Raw genomic sequence first — 21757 nt, 5'->3', positions numbered from 1 at the left:
TGGGAAATATGTTGGCTTTAGTGGTGCATATTTTTTTAAACTTAATCAGAAAACCCTAGCCATATCCATGCCATGATCATTTCCACTTGTCAGAGGACATATTTATTGATTTAAGTCTTAAAAATATGGCCCTCCAATATCATTTCCTTGGTTGCCAGAGAACATAATGAAATCTGGTAGCAAGAGGAGCTTGAGATTTGACTTGGCTTTTCTTTGCCCGTTTTCTGTTCTGCTTGAATTGGCCTCTGCCTAATACCTAAACATGTGCAGTTGCTCTCCAGACCAGTTTTGTAAGTCTATGATAAGAGAGTGTTTTTCCTGTCTGTCATGTGGAGAACATGGATAAATGTTAAAACGAGACTTGGGGATTCAGATGGCCTGGAATAAATCTCCATCCTTTTATTTCATCTCTTGTGATATCTGACCTACATTCTAAATCAGGCAGTCTTTTAAGTTTTGGATTGATCACGCACAAGCTTGAGTGCTTCCTGACATTTCATCATGTTTTTTTGTCTTTGTCTTTTTCTTTTCAGTGATTGTAAATTAATATGGAGGCAGTTCTTCTTGAAAAGCTGTAGAGATTAGGCTATATCAGAAAGATAATACAAGAGTAATTTATTGTTATTGTCATTTAAAGACTCCCTTCTACCTTAACTATTATTCCTAGATATGTTTAAGTGCCCCTCACTCTCTTAGATCCTAACCAGCTATGGTTTACTTTAAATTTATTGTGTTATATTTAGCACTTTCTTCAAAACCTTGTCAGTGTAGTTAAATGAACAAATTAAATCCAATAACTAAATCGCAAACACAATATGTAAAACAAATGAGAGAAACTAACAAGTGGTTTGGTTAATTAAATAAAGCTTTTCATATCAGATCAGATCTCTAATAGCAGGGTGTAGAATAGCACTCATTGTAGTACAGAATTACAAAGGGGAGGATAAAAACTACACGGCCAAGTAAACATTTGAGGTAAAGGTATTTGCAGGATTGAGTAAGAGGTATTCCAATGGCTTACTGTTGGACTGCTTCTTTTGCTGCAACATGTTTTGTCACATTTTGTGGATAATCCAAACACAGTACTGTATACATATTAATGGCTACTGAATGTCAATTTTCACTATTGGTAGTATGGCATTTTTGTTGTTGTTGTAAGCCCTTTGCATTTTTACACTTCATAGAGGGATACAAGTGATGCTAGATTGAGGGGAATAGATAGTATGACAAACTGTATGGCACAGGTCATGAATGATGTGATGCCTCTATAGAACCATCCATATTATTTTTTCATGTGTGTATCTAGAATTGCTGTATTGAAAGCACAGAATTCAACTTGATGGATACCTCAGCTTGTGAGGGACAGCTGATTATGTAGCCAACATATTAAGGGTGTCACGATTTCGATTTGAAATCGATCGAAATTAATTCACAATCTCGAACTTCGAATTAAAAAATAGAATCGTCGATGCTGCCACACCCCCATGTCACGTCCAGTTGGCTTGCCAAAGGGAAAAAAAACACGTGTTGAAGTGCTGCGAGTCAACCTCCTCTAACTTAGCTACTAGCTAAGCCAGTAGCTATTAGCTACAGCCAGTCAAACAATAGCATGGTGTTACACCATTCCTGTTCGGCTCCCGGACCGTGGTCGGGAAGCACAGGGGAGATGATTTCCTCCAGGGCCGAAGTTTATGTTTACCTTCGGGGTGAACCCCCTTTCACGTGTTAAGCTGGTCGGGAAATAATACCAGGGAGCTTTGCTGTATCTTGAGGAGCCGTCGCCTTTATTCACAGCCAAACTGCAGCCTATATTGTACACTTTATTGCTGTCGCTACTACTGCTACTGCTTTCGCTTCTCCTTCCTCTCCCATTCATTCACTGTCCGCATGTACGCACGCTCCCTCACTCTTGATCGCCCACTCACACCTTACGCACCTTGTGTTCAACTGTTCGGAAATAGTTTGTTAAGACACTTAATTGTTCAGAGAAGCGTATGGACATGGCCGTTTTATTTTTTTGTTTTGTTGTGAACTTGAATGTCATCTTCTGTGAAGAAGACTGCAGTCACAAAAGAGAAACTAGATGGCAGGTTATTTTGTTTAAGTTTCCAATTGATTGAAGATATAAGTTATTGTTACATTATGTTGTTAATAAATGTTTTAAATTTGACAATGTAGTGTGGTACATTGCTAACAAAGGTCAGATATTATATTGCATAAAAGTCTAGTCTAAAAATGGCATAGCAACCTGTGCTTTAAAAAAAATAAATGTAAAAATCGAGAATCGAATCGAACCATGACCTTAGAATCGAAAATTGAATCGAATTGAGGATTTGGAGAATCGTGACACCCCTACAACATATATTAATGAGTGCAGCCACATTGAATATTATTGCTGTTTGATGAGAAAGCCATAAACAGATCTAGAACAAACATCTATCATATAGTCACACTGGGGGGAAAAGTGCAGTCAACTGGTATGAAGGAAGCTGATCAGATGTGTTGTGTGACACTGCTGTAAATCAACTTGAATAAATCAATACGTATTTTCTGTCCATGAATTTATCAATCTTCTTATGGTGCAACTGCAGACTCGCTGACTATTTCCCATGTGGCCCTCTCAGTACCATACAGCAGCATTTGAGTCAGAATATATAAAAAATGCTGTTGATCTGAGACCAAGTTGCCCATAAAGTTAAATATACAGAATATTCCTTGTCCCTTCTTTCCAGGAGCTCTGTACTATGTACGTATGTGCTGTGTACTGTGTACTGTATATTACATTGTTTAGCACCATTATATCTGCAGTTAAATGTGGCAAGACGAACAAAAAGCAGTGTTGTCAGGGCTCATTGAAAACACCACACTACATTAAGTCTTCATCATTTGGAAGCTGAAATAATGCTTGGCAAGACAGATGTCGAGTGTGGCCTCATCTATCACAAAAAGGTAGCTAAAGATACACTGATTCACACACCACTCCATTCTTTCCTGTCTTTTGCTTTCTAAAAATGTCAGGCCATTATGCCATTAATGCTCTCTGATGGCTGCATCTTAACCATGTTAATTAACACTTACCTGAAGAGACGTTATTGTGTATTGGCACTGCACTGAATGTGTTTTTAGGAGCTCGCTGACATGTTATTGATGAATGACTCGTATTGCTCCACCTTAGTATACAGTATATTTAGTATGCTTTATTTATCATTTTGATTTGCTGGGGAGAACAGAAAACCTACTCCTGGTATCAGTGAAAAGAATGTGAGTCACATCCTATCATGCACTCAGAAATGAAAAAAGCTTTGAATAATATATACATGTTGTTTGCCAATAACCCAGGAGTATTAGCATTCTATTAGCCTTCATTGGGATTTTAGGCCTGCCTTGAGATTTACAAGAAACCATAATAAAAGCAATGCTGAGAGGACAGGGCCCAGCCTATGAAAAATATCTTATGATTACACTTTAAACGACTTAAATTTTTCTTTTTTTCTTCTTTGATCCATCTCTTTTGGCATTCATCTTTCTTGTTTATTAGACCCATCTTGCAGATAAGCTAACTTCCAAAATATGTCCTTTCATTTTAACTAAGGCCCAAATTATATATGATTTAACAAAAATGTGAAAAAATGTCAATCTATGAGGTTGACAAACCCATCCTAAATATGTTTACTGGACTGTAAACCATCAAAGCCAAACAAGGAGCAAGAGTTGCCATTCACTTTAAACACGTCTTGGCACATTAAAATGATCAAATTGACTACATGTAGCCTGGACAGACCCGAATGCTTCATAGCTTTTGCTGTAGTGATGGCAATGGACTTCCAATTCACTAATCGAAGGATGGAAATGTTGCTTTGGCTGCATCAAAAAGGCAAAAGACTGATAAAGAGAGTGAGAAATGGAGCTCCTTTATAGCGTTTAATTAGTCTCCTGCACACATAAACCTGCACACATAAAAATCAGTGAGGGATCGTGCTCAACACTTGCTCGCTCATCAAGTTCACTTCAAAGACTTTGGAGGTGAGGACAGTGTTTCCCCTCCTGTCCCAGCTCTCATTAGAGTCATTATTTTATAACAATAGCAATATATGATAGCTAGCACCCCTAATGCAACGCTTCACTTTTTATAGATGTGTTAGTTGCCTTTCCTGTGACTCTTCAGTGGTGCAGCAAAATTATGTTCTATAACTGTCAGAAAATTTACATTTACAGTTTGCTGTTAGGAAGGGAATTGTAAATGAGTGACCAAGGGAGAGATTTTGGATACTGCTAGTCATCCTGTTGAAAATTGTCTTTTTTAAACAAATTGTACGTTCTGGTAGAGCTAAAACAATTAATCAATTGCTCAACAAAAAATTATCTTCAATTGTTTCTACCATTTTTCAAGCAAAAATGCAAACATTTGCCCTTCTACTTCATCCCTGAGTAAAACTTGAAGATGTTGCCTTCGTTGCTGTTTTAGTTCCTCCACTGCATTTACTTATCCACCAATAGTATAAATGACCAAGTCTTTGAATCTCTGGTTACCCTGGTGTTACTTTGCAGTTGCGAGGTGGTTGTCTGCTCCAGAGACGAAATGGAGAAAGGCAAAGTAAACATTGTAGTTAATTAAATGCTTTCTGTGCTGTAGCTAGGAGGTAGCCATGAGAAGAAGGGGAATGAAACACTGATTGGAGGGGGGGTGCCCCACCACTACCACCACCACCTCACCTGTCATGTAAAGAACTGAGCTCATTATAGATGATGGCTTTTGTTGCATGTCATTCAATTAATGTTGTTGTCACTGGATGAGAATGTTGCTGCCTATAGTCATAATTTAAAACTCCATCATGAGCAAAGAAGAAAAAACCGTGAAAATAGTGATAACTAACAGACTTGTAGATAAGTTGCTAAGATACCAGTGTGTGCAGAAAATGTTTGAGTAATTAACAATGTGGCATGATGCTAATCGGAAAAATGTGGTTTGAAATGTAGGAGTAGGGAGTAAAAGAAATATAGAACACAGACATGGAGACAAGAATGAATGCATTAATGATTTTTATATCTAAAGATGTCATTGTGTCTGAGCATTCCTTTCTTTTTGCTTCCATGTACAGTGATGGGTTTATGGTTCAGTTGTACCATTTTGTGTACTCGCTCTTTGTCGTTTTTGCCATGTTTAAATTTTGCATACATAAACATTTACACTTCACACACTTGCAGACATGGGACTAATCTGAAGTATAGTGTATTCTGTACCAAGATGAATCAGTGAATTTGTATGGTGCGTTTGTGGAGAGTACAACATTTTGGCTATCTTCAAAGTGGCTATAATATTAGTATTTTCTTAGAATGACAGCGTCTCATGACAATGTGTAACATGTGTGGCATCACTCGTATTGATGAACTTGCTGAGAATTATCACCTTAGTCTGCAGCTCCCTTTTGGCTTTACAGAGTTTTGTAGCAAGTCTCAGACCCTTTTAGCTGTTCTACCCTCAACTTCGCTGCTTTGGTTCACTTTCACCGCTCTCAAATATCATTATCGGCCACAGCAGGCAGCCATTTTAAGTGAAAAAGCTCTAAATATTCACAATACTCTACCTGCTCAACAGGAAGTGGCAGACAGACACACAAAGCAACTAGCTGGTAAACAACAGTTTTGTTTTTAGCAGTTTTCTAAAGACCAATGCCAGAGTTTAAAGAGAGTGAATATTAGACCAAATGAGTCGTCAAATAAATCACTCATTGCAGATTGAAAGTGGGAATTTGTGCTGTTGACTGATTGTACACTGGATTCAAATTGGAAGTTCAAAAAGGAGGAAGCTCGATGTCAAATTTGGTGCACCATCTACTGTAGTGGAGTACAAATTGCTCCACAAGAGAGATACAGCATGATTTGCAATCGGTCCTGAAACAGATGTGGATGGTACAAACAAGTTCCAATCTGCCAAAATGCCATTTTTTGGTGTGACTGGGCAATGATGCCAAAAAAAGCAGCTGCTGTTTGCAAAATTTATTGACAGAAACATAATTGGATAGACTGAAAAAAGTCAATAGAATCCCATGAAATATTTCTTGCCCATCAGGGGCTCTTCAAATGAACCATCTCTTCCAAACTGGCACAAGAGGCTTTGTCAGGTTTCTGCATGACATGAAGAGCATGAATGAATAATCATGACGTACGTAACAGAAGAAAATGAGATAAGGAAAAGAAGGAAAAAAGAAAGTGTCGAGATTAATTGAAAGTTTCTTATTTGATTTCTGATGGTGGTTTGCTATTCACAATGTGATCATTGTGCTTTTCCCACACTATTTCTACATACAGTTAGGTTCATATGTATTTGAACACACATTTTGTTATTTTAGCTGTTTATCAAAACATTCAAATTATAGTACAAACTGAAGGCAGGGTTAGGGATTACAGCTCATTAATATGCAGCCCCCTTGTTTTAAATTGTGTCACTATCCAATTTTTTTCAGATCTGTCTGTATCTATTTTTTCAGTAGATGAGCCGATGTGCTCTCTTCCCCCACTGATTAAAAAGCATTGTAAGATTAGCTTACTTTCTTGTTATGTGTAAAAAAAAAATTAAAAATTTTACAGCCACGTTTGATTGTTTTATAGATCACCGCCAGTCAGCTAAAAGAATTGAAGAAGTCTGTGTTACTTGAAAATCACATACAATATTTGTGCAGTGATAATTTCGAATGTGGTTTAGATGATGATTAGTTTACTGTAACATAAGTTTCTCAAATTTTCATATAATTTGCTATTCATAGCAGCAATGACATTTTTCATCTTTTAATTATGGTTGGTTGTTTAGCTCTAAACGCAATGCACTGCAGAATATAACTTGAGTCCAGATGGCATTAATGATTTAATATATTTCAATTGCATTTCTACTCTGGTTTAGGCAAAACTAGTTGAGATTTTTCTATTGTCCTTTCTCTGCATAAAGCGGCTTCGCTACATAGAGAACATAGTCATCTGTCAAAATAACTATGCTATCTGTGTTGACTTCCTCCTAGAGATACAGTAAGAAAACAAGAGATAGTTACATGTTGATGAAGGTTCTCAGTCATCCAGGTCATAGTAGTACGTAATAAGGACTATATCGCAGGCAACTGGACTTGTTTCAGTTTCACCTTTTTTTACGTTTCACCTTTCATCCAAGAGGTTACTTTTTACTAAATAAATGCTCTGAAATTCATCGCTGTTAGTGAATCATGAAACTGTACCAAGGATAATGGAGCAGCTGCAGGGGGGAAAGACACCTGCTGTGATCTCCTGCGTACTTGATACTGTAGTAATAAAACAGTGAGGAAGTTCAGGAACTGAAGAAACCTCTTGGATGAAAGGTGAAACGTCCTCAAGAAACTGAAACAAGTCTAGTTGCCTACGATATAGCACTTAGTAAGAGAGTTACATTACAAACTGCACTGTCAGTACAGTATCCTGTCAGGTGAAAGAAATAACTCCCATATTCCCCAGCTGTGCTATACTCACCATCCCCACTCTCCCAGAGTGAGTTTGTATACAGTACACTTTCCATTTTCAAACCTGAAATCAATTGCATGCTTATCCTCTCCCCACAAAGCCCTCTGTGTTTGCTGACGGAGGGGAGATGGGCTTATCTGTGTGGTCCAGCCTCTATCCCTCACTGAGATGTCTGGACCCTGCCTCATCTCTTCTTCTCCTTCCCCCTTGGCTCTCTCAATCCCTCCACATTGCTCACACAGTGCGCAGATGCACTCACACACTCCTATTTAAGTATACAGCCAGCCTCATTAGGCTGTAGGACAAAAGATGTGGGGAAAGGGCAGTTGGGGTGAAGGGAAGAGGCCTGCCAGGTTAGAATTGTAAAGATCAGGGTAGATGGCCAACATTGGACAGGGCCTACAGATATTTAAGGCACACAAATAGAGCAGGTGATACAGGGGAGAGAGGCAGAGAGAGAGATGGAGAAATGCAGAATAACCTGTTAAGAGGAGTAACAAAGCCATTTGCTTAAATCAGATTGGAGTTTTGATTCTAGTAAAACAGAAAGGAATATATTTTCCCTGCTAAACAATTTAATTAATCTCAGGGATTAAGGTCGACCTGTCTAGACTGATTGTGGAAATTACAAATCAAGCACTTTGGCTGAATGTTTCTAATCTACTGCATTTAATTCTGCACTTGACTACAAATCAATGAAACCATCTTTCTATTCAGATTTAGTGAGTAGAGCTTGAAACCAAAAGAGCATATCTGTCTTAGCAGACACACACAGCACATGCTCACATAGACAAGCACACATACACTCCACATTGTAAATCTAGCCTGTAAACTAATCTCTGCCACAGACAGTAGACTAAAAGCCTGATGTAATCTGACACTCCATCTCTATAATTTGTTTTATGAGCTCTCCTCAGTGTCATCATCAAGGAATTGATTAATGGGCAGAAGCAGAGTTGACTGTAACATGATGGACCACAAAAAAGCTTTGTCCACTTAATTGTCAGAGAGAGGGTCCTTTTATGTGAATGCTTTAACCAAACTGTAGGAAGCTCCTCACTGTTTTATTGCTACGCAGGAGATCACAGCAGGTGTCTCCCCCCCCCCCGCAGTCGCTCCATTATCCTTGGCATAGTTTCATGATTCACTAACCGCGATGCATTTCAGAGCATTCATTTAGTAAAAAGACTTTCTGGATGTTAAGCAAATGATGTTGCTGTGCTAGATGCCATTTGTCAGCACTTAATAGCTCTCTGTTGTATGAGGAAGTAAGTTGATATTTAAGTATTCTTCTTCTGAAATGGTGAATGAATAGAAGTTTTCTGAATCTTCCACTGAAATGAAAAATCTGGTGATTATAGGTTCATATTCACTTATTTTTCATTTTGAGTTCTGTAAACTTACATACTGTAGGTGTTTTTTGTACATGTTGACCCAAGATTCTGATTTTGCTTTTACATCTATTTAGTTCAAAATTTGTACAAGGCAAAAACAAGGAGCTGGCTGAAGAAAACTATTTTACCTTTTAGAATCATGTTTTATACAGTGATATTCGTTATTAAACACCACAGCACCTCTAGTAACTGGTGGTTGTACCACCATTGTCTTGTCCCTCACGACCCCTTATCTGCCCTCTAGTCACCCCTCTTTAGTTTCCTCTCCTATACCAGTTACTTAACACACCTCTCCAGCTGTTTTTAGTTTTGTCATTTGCTCCACAGTTATTGTATATTTAGATGACTACTCACCCTCCATTTTTGCCAGTTTGTGAATGTTAAATGACAATCGTGTACCTGCCATTTCTGGCTACTTTTTTCTTCCAGCAACTGCTTCTCAGTAAACTGCCTCACAAACTTTTCAGCTCTGCCTGTATGTTTGCAATTGGTTCCTAACTCCTGTTGCCAGCATTACTGCATTGTGACTTTGTAATGATAAAATAAAACTGTGCCTAATTGCAGCTCGGTCAGGCAGTGGTGCAGAAAGATTAGAAACAGTTATTTCCCTGGTTGCAGTAATTCAACTTCAATTCTTCAGAGACCAACATGCAGGAACACAAACATCAAGAGTGTAAACAAATGAAAGTTTAGATTTATTTTAGTTTCAGGGCCTTTGTCCACTAAATCACTTTTATTTTGTCCTTCAGCTTTTCAGCAGTTAGAAAGGTGGCTCACTAGACAGTTCTACATCTCACTTCTGAAAGATTTAGTATATTGGTCATTCTTGCAGATGCAAAGCTGGTAAGAGGTGCAAATGCAAACGCATCGCCATTTTTGTTTGGCCTTTTGCTTCACCCCTGTTCATTAAAAAAATCTAACAGACCCTTTTCTTAGGATACTCAAAATTATATTTTCTGTCATGAAGAAGGGATTATAATGGGGAGCTGTTGGTGTCTGCAGTCATATTAACAGCTTAAGTAGAAGTTGAAATGGTTATGCCAGACTGCAGATCTTTAAAGATAAGCTCCCCTGAAAAGGAGACAGTTATTATGAAGGTTGGGCTGAGGGGCTCTACAGTTTGTTGGTCAGAGTTCTGTTGTGACAAATAAGTGAAACTGGTGACACGCTGTCAAAGCAGCAGTGGCCCCTGCTAGCCAGCCAGATGAATCATTAGACTTAAGGAAGAAATGGTCAGATATTCAAGTTGACACCAAAAAGTGGGGTCCCGTGTGCTGGGTAATCATTGTGTGCTTTTGCCCAGTGTCAGGGGGCATGAGAGGTTAGGCCTTGCAATGAAAAAAGTCATTACAGGTAGTCCACCAAGCTAGCCATTCCTTTTTTGAGTGCAGGAAACAAATTGTACACTTCATGGGCTGCTTCATGGCTTTGAAACAAATTAAAACACTCTTAAAGCCTTAATGTTTCTTCAGGCAAATAATATTTTTATTATAAGGCTTTACAATTTCATATTCAGTGAAATTATATAAGAGGGGTCACTTAATCATTGTGTTTCACTATCTGTTAGTGTCCATAGGCTGTTTCCATTAAAGAGGCTCTGCAGAACGTCTGTGTTGTGCTGGAGGCCAGTCGTTAGCGGCTCGCAGAGAGGCACTGAAACGAGGCACTGGAGAACGTGTATAAAGTCACATCCTTTGGACTGCCACAGAAAATCTGACCCGAGTCCTTCACAGTCCACAGTCCAGCCGCATTAAACAACTTCAAAAAATCATCCACAGGCTTATATAGGCGAAGATCTAATTTTTCATGTCATGAATGGCCATTAAAATTGATTAATACATGTTAATTGCTACAAATTGTTGCATATGTTGTGGTCTTTCAAACCCTTTTTGGTAGTTTTATATGTGACATGCCTGTGCCAATTTTTATTTTATTTTATAACTTCTTATTCCTAGTCATTTAAGAAATTTACTATGAGCCATAGGCTCCCTGTGTAAAGGTCCAGGTTCCAGTATGATCTTTCATCTGTCTCCACAGCTCTATATTGACTAAGCTCAGAGTCATAAGTGGTAGCTTTCTGAGACTTTGAGACTCAATGAGTTTAAAGCTATTGCATCTTCACACTGCTGCAGAGACGTACTTCAGGTGGCATACAGAGAAGGTATGTTTATGTGGTCTGGTTTACTAACTTTAGATAGATCTGGATTATACATTTACAGATTTAATATCTATCATCCAGTATAATAATACCCAATGCAATTGCCATTTTGTATAGAAATGTAAGAAGATACAGAAATATGTTTCTAACAATTATTTGGAAACGTTATACGGTTGAAAGAAAAACAGGATTTAATTTGTCCAGAAATAGTCTTCTCTTAAGAAATAGAAAAAAATACCTCAAGGTGTTGCTATTTGCCAGATCTTGAGAGTATATATTTCTATATATTATTGCATCAGATTAAAAAAACATAAACAGTAGCACAGCGGCTTTAAACATCAACTGCCACAATTCAAAGGTCATTGGTACCATGGTTGTTACCACAGGATCTTTGTTTTAATAAGCAATTTGACATTGTTTCCTGCTCTATAAAGACAGGGGGAAATAACAGCAGTAACCACCACTACAACTGCGGCTCAACCAAACATGAACATTTCCCACATACTGTATTTAGATAGGGGATAATAGAAGATATCTTTCATTGTCAGTCACAGATGGTTATCTACTGATGTGATGATTTGTTGAACAGCTACACTCTTGACATTCAGTGCAGTTGAACTGTTAACTTAAATGTTAGTGTTTGTAATGGACTTGAGTGGCACACTGTATTCTAACGTACTGTATGACGCATTACTGTGAGATTTTTGTAGTTGTTGAGATACTCAAAAAAACACTGCATCATTCTGGCAGAATAGTCTTCAGAAATTATTTTTGCGGAGACAGTTCAGCACTTCAGCAGTCGTATAAAAAGTTGAGCTTTTACAACAGTAAAAATGTATAATGGATCATTAAGCTTTATGTATACTGTACATATCAATGTTCTTTGAATTAAAAATAATGCAGAAATCTGGTGCATTTTGAGAGAAAAATTAAGAGGCTATCAAACAAATAGATAGGGAGGGAGGGGGCGACTGACTGGAGTGAAAGAGGCTTAAGCGCTGTTATGAGAGGTGAAAAACATTTTTGGATCAATATGAGACTATGGTGCAACAAATTAGACTAGGACGGCTCCTGGAGTCTGGTTAATTAATGGTAAACACTGCAATGTGGAACAAAATGACGTCACCAAATTTTTGGTGTCAAGTATGAATATAAAGATTGTATGTTTTAGGAAAACAATTGGTATGGTGCCATTTTTAAAGAAATGTCTGGTACCATCTTTCTCACTTCAGCCAAACTACCACTGTAATATTGTAAGTAATCTTAAAAAAAATGTTTTTTAGTAACTTTCTATTGTAGCTGGTTTGTTCAAAAACTTTAAAGATGGACCAACTGAAGATGTGAGGGGGTGCCTCACATAATCTTTACTCAAAGGGATTCTTTTTGTCCTGATTCCTTCTTTGCCCCCATGGTGTAGTAAATTACTGGCAAAGGATTGCACCTGTTCTGCAGTGGCAGTCATGCAGGGAATTACTGTTAAAGTGATATATCAGGTTGTCAATATATCAAGGTGCTACTGCCATTTTAAAAAAAGATCATACTATACTGGCCAGTGACACCAGTCCTCCAGTATGATGGGTGTGATACAGCCTAAATGATGCCATATATAAACTGTGTAGGCTTAATGATCAATAGAAGATCAATTGTATGTGACCTGAACTTGAACAAAGAATATAAACATGTCAGTGATTCTGAGGATGATAACGATGGTGATGATGATAATTGGCAGAGGAGATTTTTAGAATAATCAGAAGTTTATTATTTTTATATAATAAACACATTTTCCTTTTGATATGGTACCCTCTTTGTCCAAAGCCAAGGTACATTTTTTCTTGTTTTGTATTCATATTGGTGAAATTCTATAATTTCATATTTAAACAAGGTCTATTGTATTGCAGAGTTGTATACATCAGTGAATTATTCTTTTCGGTGGGGCTACAGGCAATGAAGGCTTCTGCTTACAGACTAGCAGTGTTGTTGTCTGTCTTGGTGCACTAAGCTTTGACTCCAACTATAAAAGGTTGCTACATTTACTAAACAATTGACTCAGAAATGCAGTATTTAAAGTTTACTTTATTTTATATATCTAAGGTTAAACATTTAAATTCATCACAATCTCCGAACCCACCAACCAACAACTTCTGGTGTAGCCAACCATGCTATCTAGTGATTGTTAGAGTATAGTGCAGAACGGCTGTATTGTCTTCATGCATGTGACATATTCTACAAATATATATAGACATTAAAACTGTAGTGAAACGCTGGTATGATGTCGATATGACTGTCTACGGATTGTTTTCAGCTTTACTTTGTCCGAGAACCACACATGTGTTGCGGAAAAAGTAATGAATAAATGACGTTCCGCCAAGCACACGTGCCGCTCTCTCGGGATATGTGTTCCACCCGTAAGTGTATCCTACAAGGTAGGGCTGGGCGATAATACAATCTCGACCATTTTCATGATAAAATTTTACACTATAACGATGATAAATTTATGACATTTATTTTCGATAGTTATTTTTGAGTCCGTTTTCCTTTACCTAGAAAACACTACATCAACAGCCAATCGCACAGCAGAGAAAAAAATGCATGTGGTTGATACATGTTTCCGGCCCCTCCCACTCACAACAACTCAGAATGACGGTGACCACCTGTGTGTCGAGCCGACACAAGACAATGAGCGGTCCGACCAGCGAAACAGAGTGCGAGGAAGCTGACAAAGACGAAGAAATTGTACTGAAGAAAGGTCATACCACTTCGGTGATTTGGAAATAGTTCGGCTACCTGAAGTCTGACAAAGGACAGACCACCATTAGGTGCAAAATGTGTCGGCGACCAGTCCTCAGCAGAACTGGAAACACCACCAACCTCTTCCATCATCTCGAAAGGTACAGTCCCAAACAGTACTCCGAAAGTATGAGTTTGCGCTATCATGCTAGCGTCAGCCTCCCCTCGAGTAGCCAACAGCCCAGCCCCACTGCTTCTACAAGTCAAACTTCAGTTTGACAACCAACAGTTGCGGCTGCTTTTTCAGCCATTACCCCACATGAAAAGAAACCGAAGCGACATAGAGACATAACCAGCGCAATTACGTACTGTATCGCTAAACATATGATGCCTATAAGCACGGTGTGGTCTGGTCACACGTCCGAACCACATCAGGTCTTACAGAACAGGAGGCATTAAAGCTGACCTGAACAACTACCTGCAAGCTCAAGAATGTGCAATATTCAAAGAATACAGTAGCATAATCATCCTCAACATTTACCTTTTTATTTTATTTTCTTTAATCAATGTTCAGTTCAGTATACCACCTCTAAAATGTTTGAGACACGTTTGAAACAAGCAATTTGTTGTACATATTCATTTTATTTATTCAGTGTTTAACATAAAGCCATTTGGTTGGTTGGTTCTGTTGAATGTTTGTCACCTATTCATTCTGACAATAAACAATTGTATTTTATAAACCATAATTAACCTTCTGGTTTGTTTTGGGTTCTGTCCTAAGGAAAATACTCTTAAAACTGTCAATTCAACATTATTATTGTTAAATATACTGTATATCGTGATAATTATCGACATTGATCAATATAAAAAAACATATCGTGATAACAGTTTTGGCCATATCGCCCAGCCCTACTACAAGATTACTGTGCTATAGCGAAATGTGAACAGGAAGAATTTGGATGGAAGCATGTCCTCCTTGTTTTGTTGCACAATATTAAACTACTATTAGATTACATCTTTAAAAAATGTAATAAATTGGCTTTGTTTCTCTAATGATAAGCGGCAAACATTGCTAGCACAAGAAATAAAAGCAGGGACACTGTCCCTTGTATGAAGTTTTGAAGAGCTACTTTGCTAATTGCTCATTAATCAGTATAGTATTCTTTTTGCGAGAGAAAAAATAAGTTATCAGAGATTCAGAGTATGCTGTTTTAAAATTCAGTATGAAGTGTTAACGTTCCTGGTGCATCAAGCTGACCTACGTGTTGGTTTCACTTGACTTCTACTCCTGTTCTTCAAAGAGCAGCAGTCACCATCTGCTGATGATCATATAGCAACAAAAATAATAATAGCAGAAGGTTTGCAAATGCAGAAGCAATTTACTCATTTAAACACAATTTTAACTCAAACATGAATAAAACGTTCTCTTAAAGGTACCAGACCATCTTTGATATTTGACACAATTTACATTCACTGCCACAGTTAGCCATAAAGAGAGTAGCAGTATAGAACGGTATGTTAGTCCCTCAAGCTTGAACAGAGGAGGTACTGTTTTACCTCATTTTCACTCACTACCCCTCTCTTGCGCTTTCCTTTCCTCTTTCCATCTCACTTCCCCCTACACCCCAGCCCTGCAAATAACCCAAGAAAGGTTAACTGGCACCTGGCTGCAGTGTGTGAGAACACTGGCCTCTTTCTATCCATGCATGACAGCAGATGAGCTGCTTAAACCCTGCAGCAGAAGGCATATTTAAGAACTGTGTGTCTCTTCTGTGTGTGTGTGTGTGTGTGTGTGTGTGTGTGTGTGTGTGTGTGTGTGTGTGGAGCTTTTGGAGAAAGGGAAACACTCTACATGCTACATCAGAGGCGTCAGATTTTAAGTGTCAAAGCTGATTGTCCCTTTTTTCTACTTCCTGCAATCAGGGGGGCTTAGGTAAGGCAAAGATGCTAAGAATGTAGGAATAGATTGACAAATGTTTAATGGCACAAATATACGTGTATTCCTCCCTTGCTTTTCCTTTTGTGTCTTAGTCTCTAGCTTCATATTGAATACCTCGCCAAGCAGGCATGGTTTTTATGTTCTTTATTTTATGATGCCACTGATGTAGCTGTGCATAAATAAACTTGACTTTAGCAAGCAGTGTTGGTGGTGTGCAGACTCAGTGGATCATGCTCTTTCTTTCCCCACAGGACTGTCAACACTGATATTTTATTTCTGTCTGTATTTTCTTTTCTTGTGCATCCATTGCTCTCCCTCTCTTTGTCATTCTCTCTCTGTTGTTTTCTCCTGCAGGTGTGTCATAAGTGTGTCTCTTTCTCCACAGGTGTCATTCTTCCTGTTCATTGTGTTTGTGGTTTACACCATGCTGCCGTTCTCTATGCGGGACGCTATCATCGCCAGCGTCCTGACCTCCGCCTCTCATACCCTTGTGTTGAGTGTCAGCCTGTCTACCACAGCTGATCACATGGAACCAGTAGTGTGGCAGGTAAGGTGTTTAAACATAAGTGTGCATTAATGGTAGAGACACATTGATATACAACAGAACAGACTGTCGACAAAACATGCACACACGTCTGTGTACCTGAACTTAACACAATTTGATATTTAATCAGTATTAATTAATGACTTAACTAGTGTGTCACAACTTCACAGCGTATAGAAAAAGACTAAAGAGAACAATCTGATTACAACACTGTCTCATTTCTGTACGGTAAATATGTAACTGGAGCCAGCAGCCAGTTAGCTTAGTTTAACAAAGAATGAGTTCAGGGGGAAATGGCTAGACTGGCTCTGTCCAAAGGTAACAAAATCCATCCAGCATCACCCCTGTAGTTCACTTGTTATCATGTTTTACATTGTTTTATTAGGTCGTATAAAAACCAAAGCTTTAAAATGACTTTTCACCATTTTATGAGGTGTTACGAGCTAGTTATCCTGATCCCGGCCAAGAAGTAGGAGTCGATTTCTTTATATTCACTCCCTACCATTCAGTGGGCCTGTGTTGTCATTCACTAGTCTTTAGGAAAACAACAAATAGAAGCAGAATGCTTAAAGAATAATATTGGATATTTTCAACCTGACTCTTTTGAAAGCCCACTGATTGGGCTCACTACACCAAGCACACATGAAGCTGCTTTATAGTCTGCAGACACTCAACCTGCTGCTTTAGACAAAGCTTTTAGTTAGACATAGCTACACTATATCCTGCAAGTGTAACCACTGTTTCTTTTTTGTTTTGTTTTATTATCCAGATGGAATCTTAATGGAATTGTTTTTTCCTTCCCAGACATTTGTTTTTCCTTCCTGCTCATAAAATGACCATTTCTGGTAATTTTAAACATACAGTCTGTATTTTTAGCAAACAAACAAATGTGACCTTTAAACTAAAACTAAGTTAGCATAGCAGGTGAGTGATAGAAATTCTAATGGGTTTTTTTTTTAATACTTTGTTAAAAGGTCACCCTCTTTCCAGCAGTATTGCTGTTTTAAGCACAAAATGTTCAGGCACTTGGCATATGCTGATAGAGACAAAGAAATAATATCAGCAAACCAATTATCTGTTAATGCAGACTTTAATTAATTTGAGCTCATTTAAACCTGATTCCAAGAGTCAGTTGTTGCAAATCTAGTTATTGCCAAAGGAAACAACATTAATGTAACAAGCATATCACAAAACACACCTCATTATTGTTTTACTATGGCTCATCTCAGGGACTTCCTACATTTAAAGTGCTTCTCTCTATACCTTCACTGTGGGTATTGTTTCTTGGCTCTGCTGCTTAAATGCAGTCCGACTGAATTGTGGCCACACAATAAAGAATTTATCATAAATGGTACAATATTCTCCCGTACAATATGATTGTCATGCTAAGATTCTTTGCAGGCTTCTCTAAAGGATATATACCGTGTGCTCAACAGTCAAGCTGTTGGAAAAATTGCTGTTTGGGACTGCTTTTAGAGCTTCGCTGAGCATAAGGCCAACAATAACTTAACTCGCTGAAAGAATTGATCAAAAGGACAATTTATAGTCTCATATTCAAAAGACATATTGTCATTTAGATAACTGGAACAAAGCTTCTGCGCTTCTTTTTAAAAGGATTCTTCTTAGACTAACAAAATAATGCACATAATGACAGTAAATATTGACAGCTTGCGAAAAAAGAGCTCGAGTGGCTGATGATTCTTGTGGCTGTATCTTCACATCTCTCTGTATTCCCTGTTCATAAACCTTCACAAACATTCTCTATTGCATCTGTAAACTGCTGTGATGGCTTATTATTTGGTCCCAGCCTAATCTTCTTTCAAGTGTTACTATAGCATGGGCAAACCGGCATCTGGGATGCCCCGAGCTGTATGCTACATGGTCACTATCTGCCAGCTCCTCTTGTGCATCAGGTCAGTTTGCCTGTCAGCACAATTCTCGTGGAAATCTGCCAGAGGGGAGTGTCCTTTATGAGAATCTCTCTTGTAAAAATATAGGATAGCATCATTCAGTGAAAAGTAGTGAGTGAAATAAAAAAGGATGATATTTCTTACTAATTGAAGTATATAAGGATTAATTACACTATTATCATAATTTTAATATTTCTTGGCTAAACAAAAAAGTTCTCCTTGTTCCTTTTTTGTGGGCTTTTTGTTTTGATAAGATTTTATACTTTAATTATAAATGCCTGTGCTATGTGTAAAGGTAGTCTTTAATTTGAAGAATAACACCCAGCAAGTTAATTTAAAGACGAAAATACTTATACTGTGAGAACAAAATCAAAGACAGAAAAATATGGAAGGAAAGTCAAGCTAATGGAAATGTCCAAACAAAAAATAACCGTGGTGATAATGGTTCTGGAACACATGACATGCCTGGAAGAAGGGAAAAGTATCTACAGATCATTTTTGCAATGGTATACAAAAAATACATTGAAAGACACCTCGACTTCTCTTGCTTGTCTTTGTGTAGTGCAACTGAAATTATACCAAATATCTTGAATTTAAGTTAGAGCAATGCTTAAAAATGATAGGTAGTATACTGTAAAGACTAATGTTTGAATTGGGAGCATTTGATTAAGAATATAGTGAGTCTATGAATGAATGACAAGCAGAGAAGAGGAGAAAACACTACACATTTTGTTGCCTTTTCATTCCACCTGCTTATAAAGATATTGAGTTGTTGGTGGCTCTTTTCTTTTTTTGTGAGGTGACTGACAGACATATTAGTAAGGTCTGTGTGTGTGTCAAGTAGCCAATGTTGGAAGGAGACAGATTGCTGCTCAATTGGCAGTCAAGATGGCATGCCGTGCGAGATGTGACATTGCCAAGGAATGAAATGCTCTCTAGTAAACAGACTCCGCCAGATCCTTCCTGCTTCATGTTCTGTTATTAGTATTTTATTTGTTGTCAGTGACAGAGATGTTGTTGTTGTTGTTGTTGTTTTGGTTTTATCAGTTTATTGACTGTGCTTAAGGCCAAGTCTGTATTTGAGCATGTGTTGGCATTTTATGTGTAAAATACATATAAAAGAAAAAAATGACAGCGGTACTAGTAACCAGGTTGGCAAGTTTTTCCTCATTCGTGGCAAGTTTCACTCGAATTGAGGGTCTAATGACAGAGGATGTCGTTCACTGTACAGATTGTAAAGCCCACTGAGGCAATGTGATTGTGATTTTGGGCTATATAAATAAAATTGATTTGATTTGAACCAGGTTATAAATTGCAGTTGAATTTGAAATTTTTTCAATTTATATATTTTGTAAATGTCAATAATTTAAGCACACTTTACAGGGTTAAATAAAAGGCTTCTTTTGTAGAAACAGGAAGTCCCATGTATGTCCTGAAAATAGGGACCTTTTAAGTTGTGAATGCCGTTTTTCCATTACATCTGGTGGCCTGGCTCTATTTGGTTTGACTCGGCATGGCAGCCTGGTGTGGCGGGGATTTTGCATTTTCACCACAACTGGGCTACTACTTGAAGGTGCATCTTAAACCAATGACGCTCTTGTCTCAATCCCTACAGTACTATCGAAGAATCACCGCTAACAAAATGGTCTGTTAATTCAGTTACAAACACGTTTCATTTACTGTAACTTCTTCACCATAAAAGCCCCCCATTATTTAGTCATTTAAAAGCTTTTGTTATGAAGCAGCATTACAGGAAACGTTGTGTTTTCATCAGCAGCTACTAAACATGACTGCTGAAACAGTTGGAAGCGAACACGACAAAACGGTAACACAGCAGATGTTTGAAAGTACAAACAAGATGAGAGATTCAGATGGCAGCTAAAAAAGTACTGAGAGCTGAACACACTGACAACGTCTTTCTCTGAGGTTTCCTGCACAGACATGAGTTGAGAATCGATTTGAGGGGGAAACGGGTGCTTGTTACGAGTTGGCTGCAGGTAGCAGTAAATCTGGTGATGGAAGCGCAAATCAGCGCGGCTCGGTTTGATTTGGCGCGGCCAAAAGTGCTAGTGGAAAAACAGCATTTGTGGACATTTGTATATGACTGCAGCCTGCACACATGGTATATTTGCTAAAAGATGGAGAAGTTAGAATATTACGGCCTTTTTAACACCAAAAACCAGAAGTTGGTGAAGTTTTTAAACCTCAATAAATAACATTTTTATACATTTTGACAGTGATGATATCATCTCTCCACACAGGATTTTTATAGTTACAATTATGAAACGATTCAAGTTCTTGTACCTCTTATGGTTTTGTACATTCAGTGTGCCATGGAAACAGCATCCCTGAGACATACGACACAGTCATAGTGTGCTCGTAGATCCAAATTAACCGCCAGTGTACGAATGCTCCTAAGTAATCTACCACTAATCAGTTTATGTAGCTTGATTTAATATGTTCCTTGATATTATGCCCATTTGGTTGGAGGCCAAATTTGATCAGAAGCCTTTTTCTTTGTGTTTTGACATCGAGCTGGGAAAAGCTGAAACAGGTTTAACATACCGTTTCTGCACTAGCAACCTCTCATGGTTGTATCAGTTCATTGTGAGCAGTGTTGCAAAACAACAAGCAGAACTGCTTAATGGCAACGTTGGATTTGTATATGATTTTTGCTTCAAAAAGATGAGGTACTTTAAATTGTCAATCATTTAATTTGCTGGATTGGCTGTTATTTTATTATTTAACAGCTGCTCAGCCGTTTTTTCTGGAATAATTTGATTATATGTCCTAATGTGACAATATGGAATTACATGTACTTGTTTAAAGTGTTTGTGTGTGCCTACTGTATATTTGTGCTTTTGTTTGCACCTATGTAAATGTATGTCATGTGGAGTGTATTTCTTTGGCAATGTGCCAATGTCGGCCCAACCTTTTGTGTTGGGTGAGGCTATGGCTTACATCCTACTTTTCAGAGCAGTGAGGTTGGGTGACTTTTGTGTCAGAGGGTAACTACTGGATAGCAACTATAAAAACCTCTCCAGCTTTTCATGCAAGGTGAGGCTGATGGATTTGTTGCACTACAGCATGCAGTTCAATCAGATGTTGTCTGACACTCTTTTTGGCCTTATAACGCCATTATTTCCTGGCCTTCCTGGTAATTGCCTCTGGTTGGACACTGAGTTAAGTTTTTTTCTGTTGCTGTAATTTGTCGAGAGAGTGCTAAAGTAAATTGTCTTAGCCAGTAGCATAATCACTTTAAATGACTAGGCTAAGGATAGGCAGTGCATGCATAGTGTATATATAATCATGTCTTATAAAGATTGTGTTTTTCTAGAGCAAGAGACTCACAGTAGCACTCTAAATTGGTCCCCTTCCTTTTTGGGTGTTGTAAAAAACAAACTATATCTAATTAATTCAGCCCTCAAAATGTAAAAACAAAAATCAAATGGCTTTTTTTTTTGTCTAACCAACAACTCAAAAACCCACAGGTATGTCCTTATTTTGAATAGCTGACCTGTTATTTTGCCTGCACACCCAGTTGAATTGTGAATAAAATGTGTCTCTGAATGCATTTTTAATTAGTTGCTTGCAGAGCTAGAA

General features: G+C 38.0%; 1 protein-coding gene across 1 annotated transcript in view; it reads left to right on the top strand.

Annotated features, from left to right (window-relative positions):
* adcy2a (adenylate cyclase 2a) overlaps positions 1-21757 on the top strand; it is a 60654-nt gene that overhangs the window by 5375 nt on the left and 33522 nt on the right. The window contains exon 3 of the mRNA XM_073485788.1: positions 16086-16247. Coding sequence (XP_073341889.1) covers positions 16086-16247 — 162 coding nt within the window. The remainder of the gene's footprint in view (positions 1-16085; positions 16248-21757) is intronic.

This window comes from Pagrus major, chromosome 17 (genome assembly GCF_040436345.1).
Source record: "Pagrus major chromosome 17, Pma_NU_1.0".
In the NCBI taxonomy this organism is placed as follows: domain Eukaryota; kingdom Metazoa; phylum Chordata; class Actinopteri; order Spariformes; family Sparidae; genus Pagrus; species Pagrus major.
Note: the sequence above shows the minus strand (reverse complement) of the source record. Positions and strands in the feature narration are given on the sequence as shown.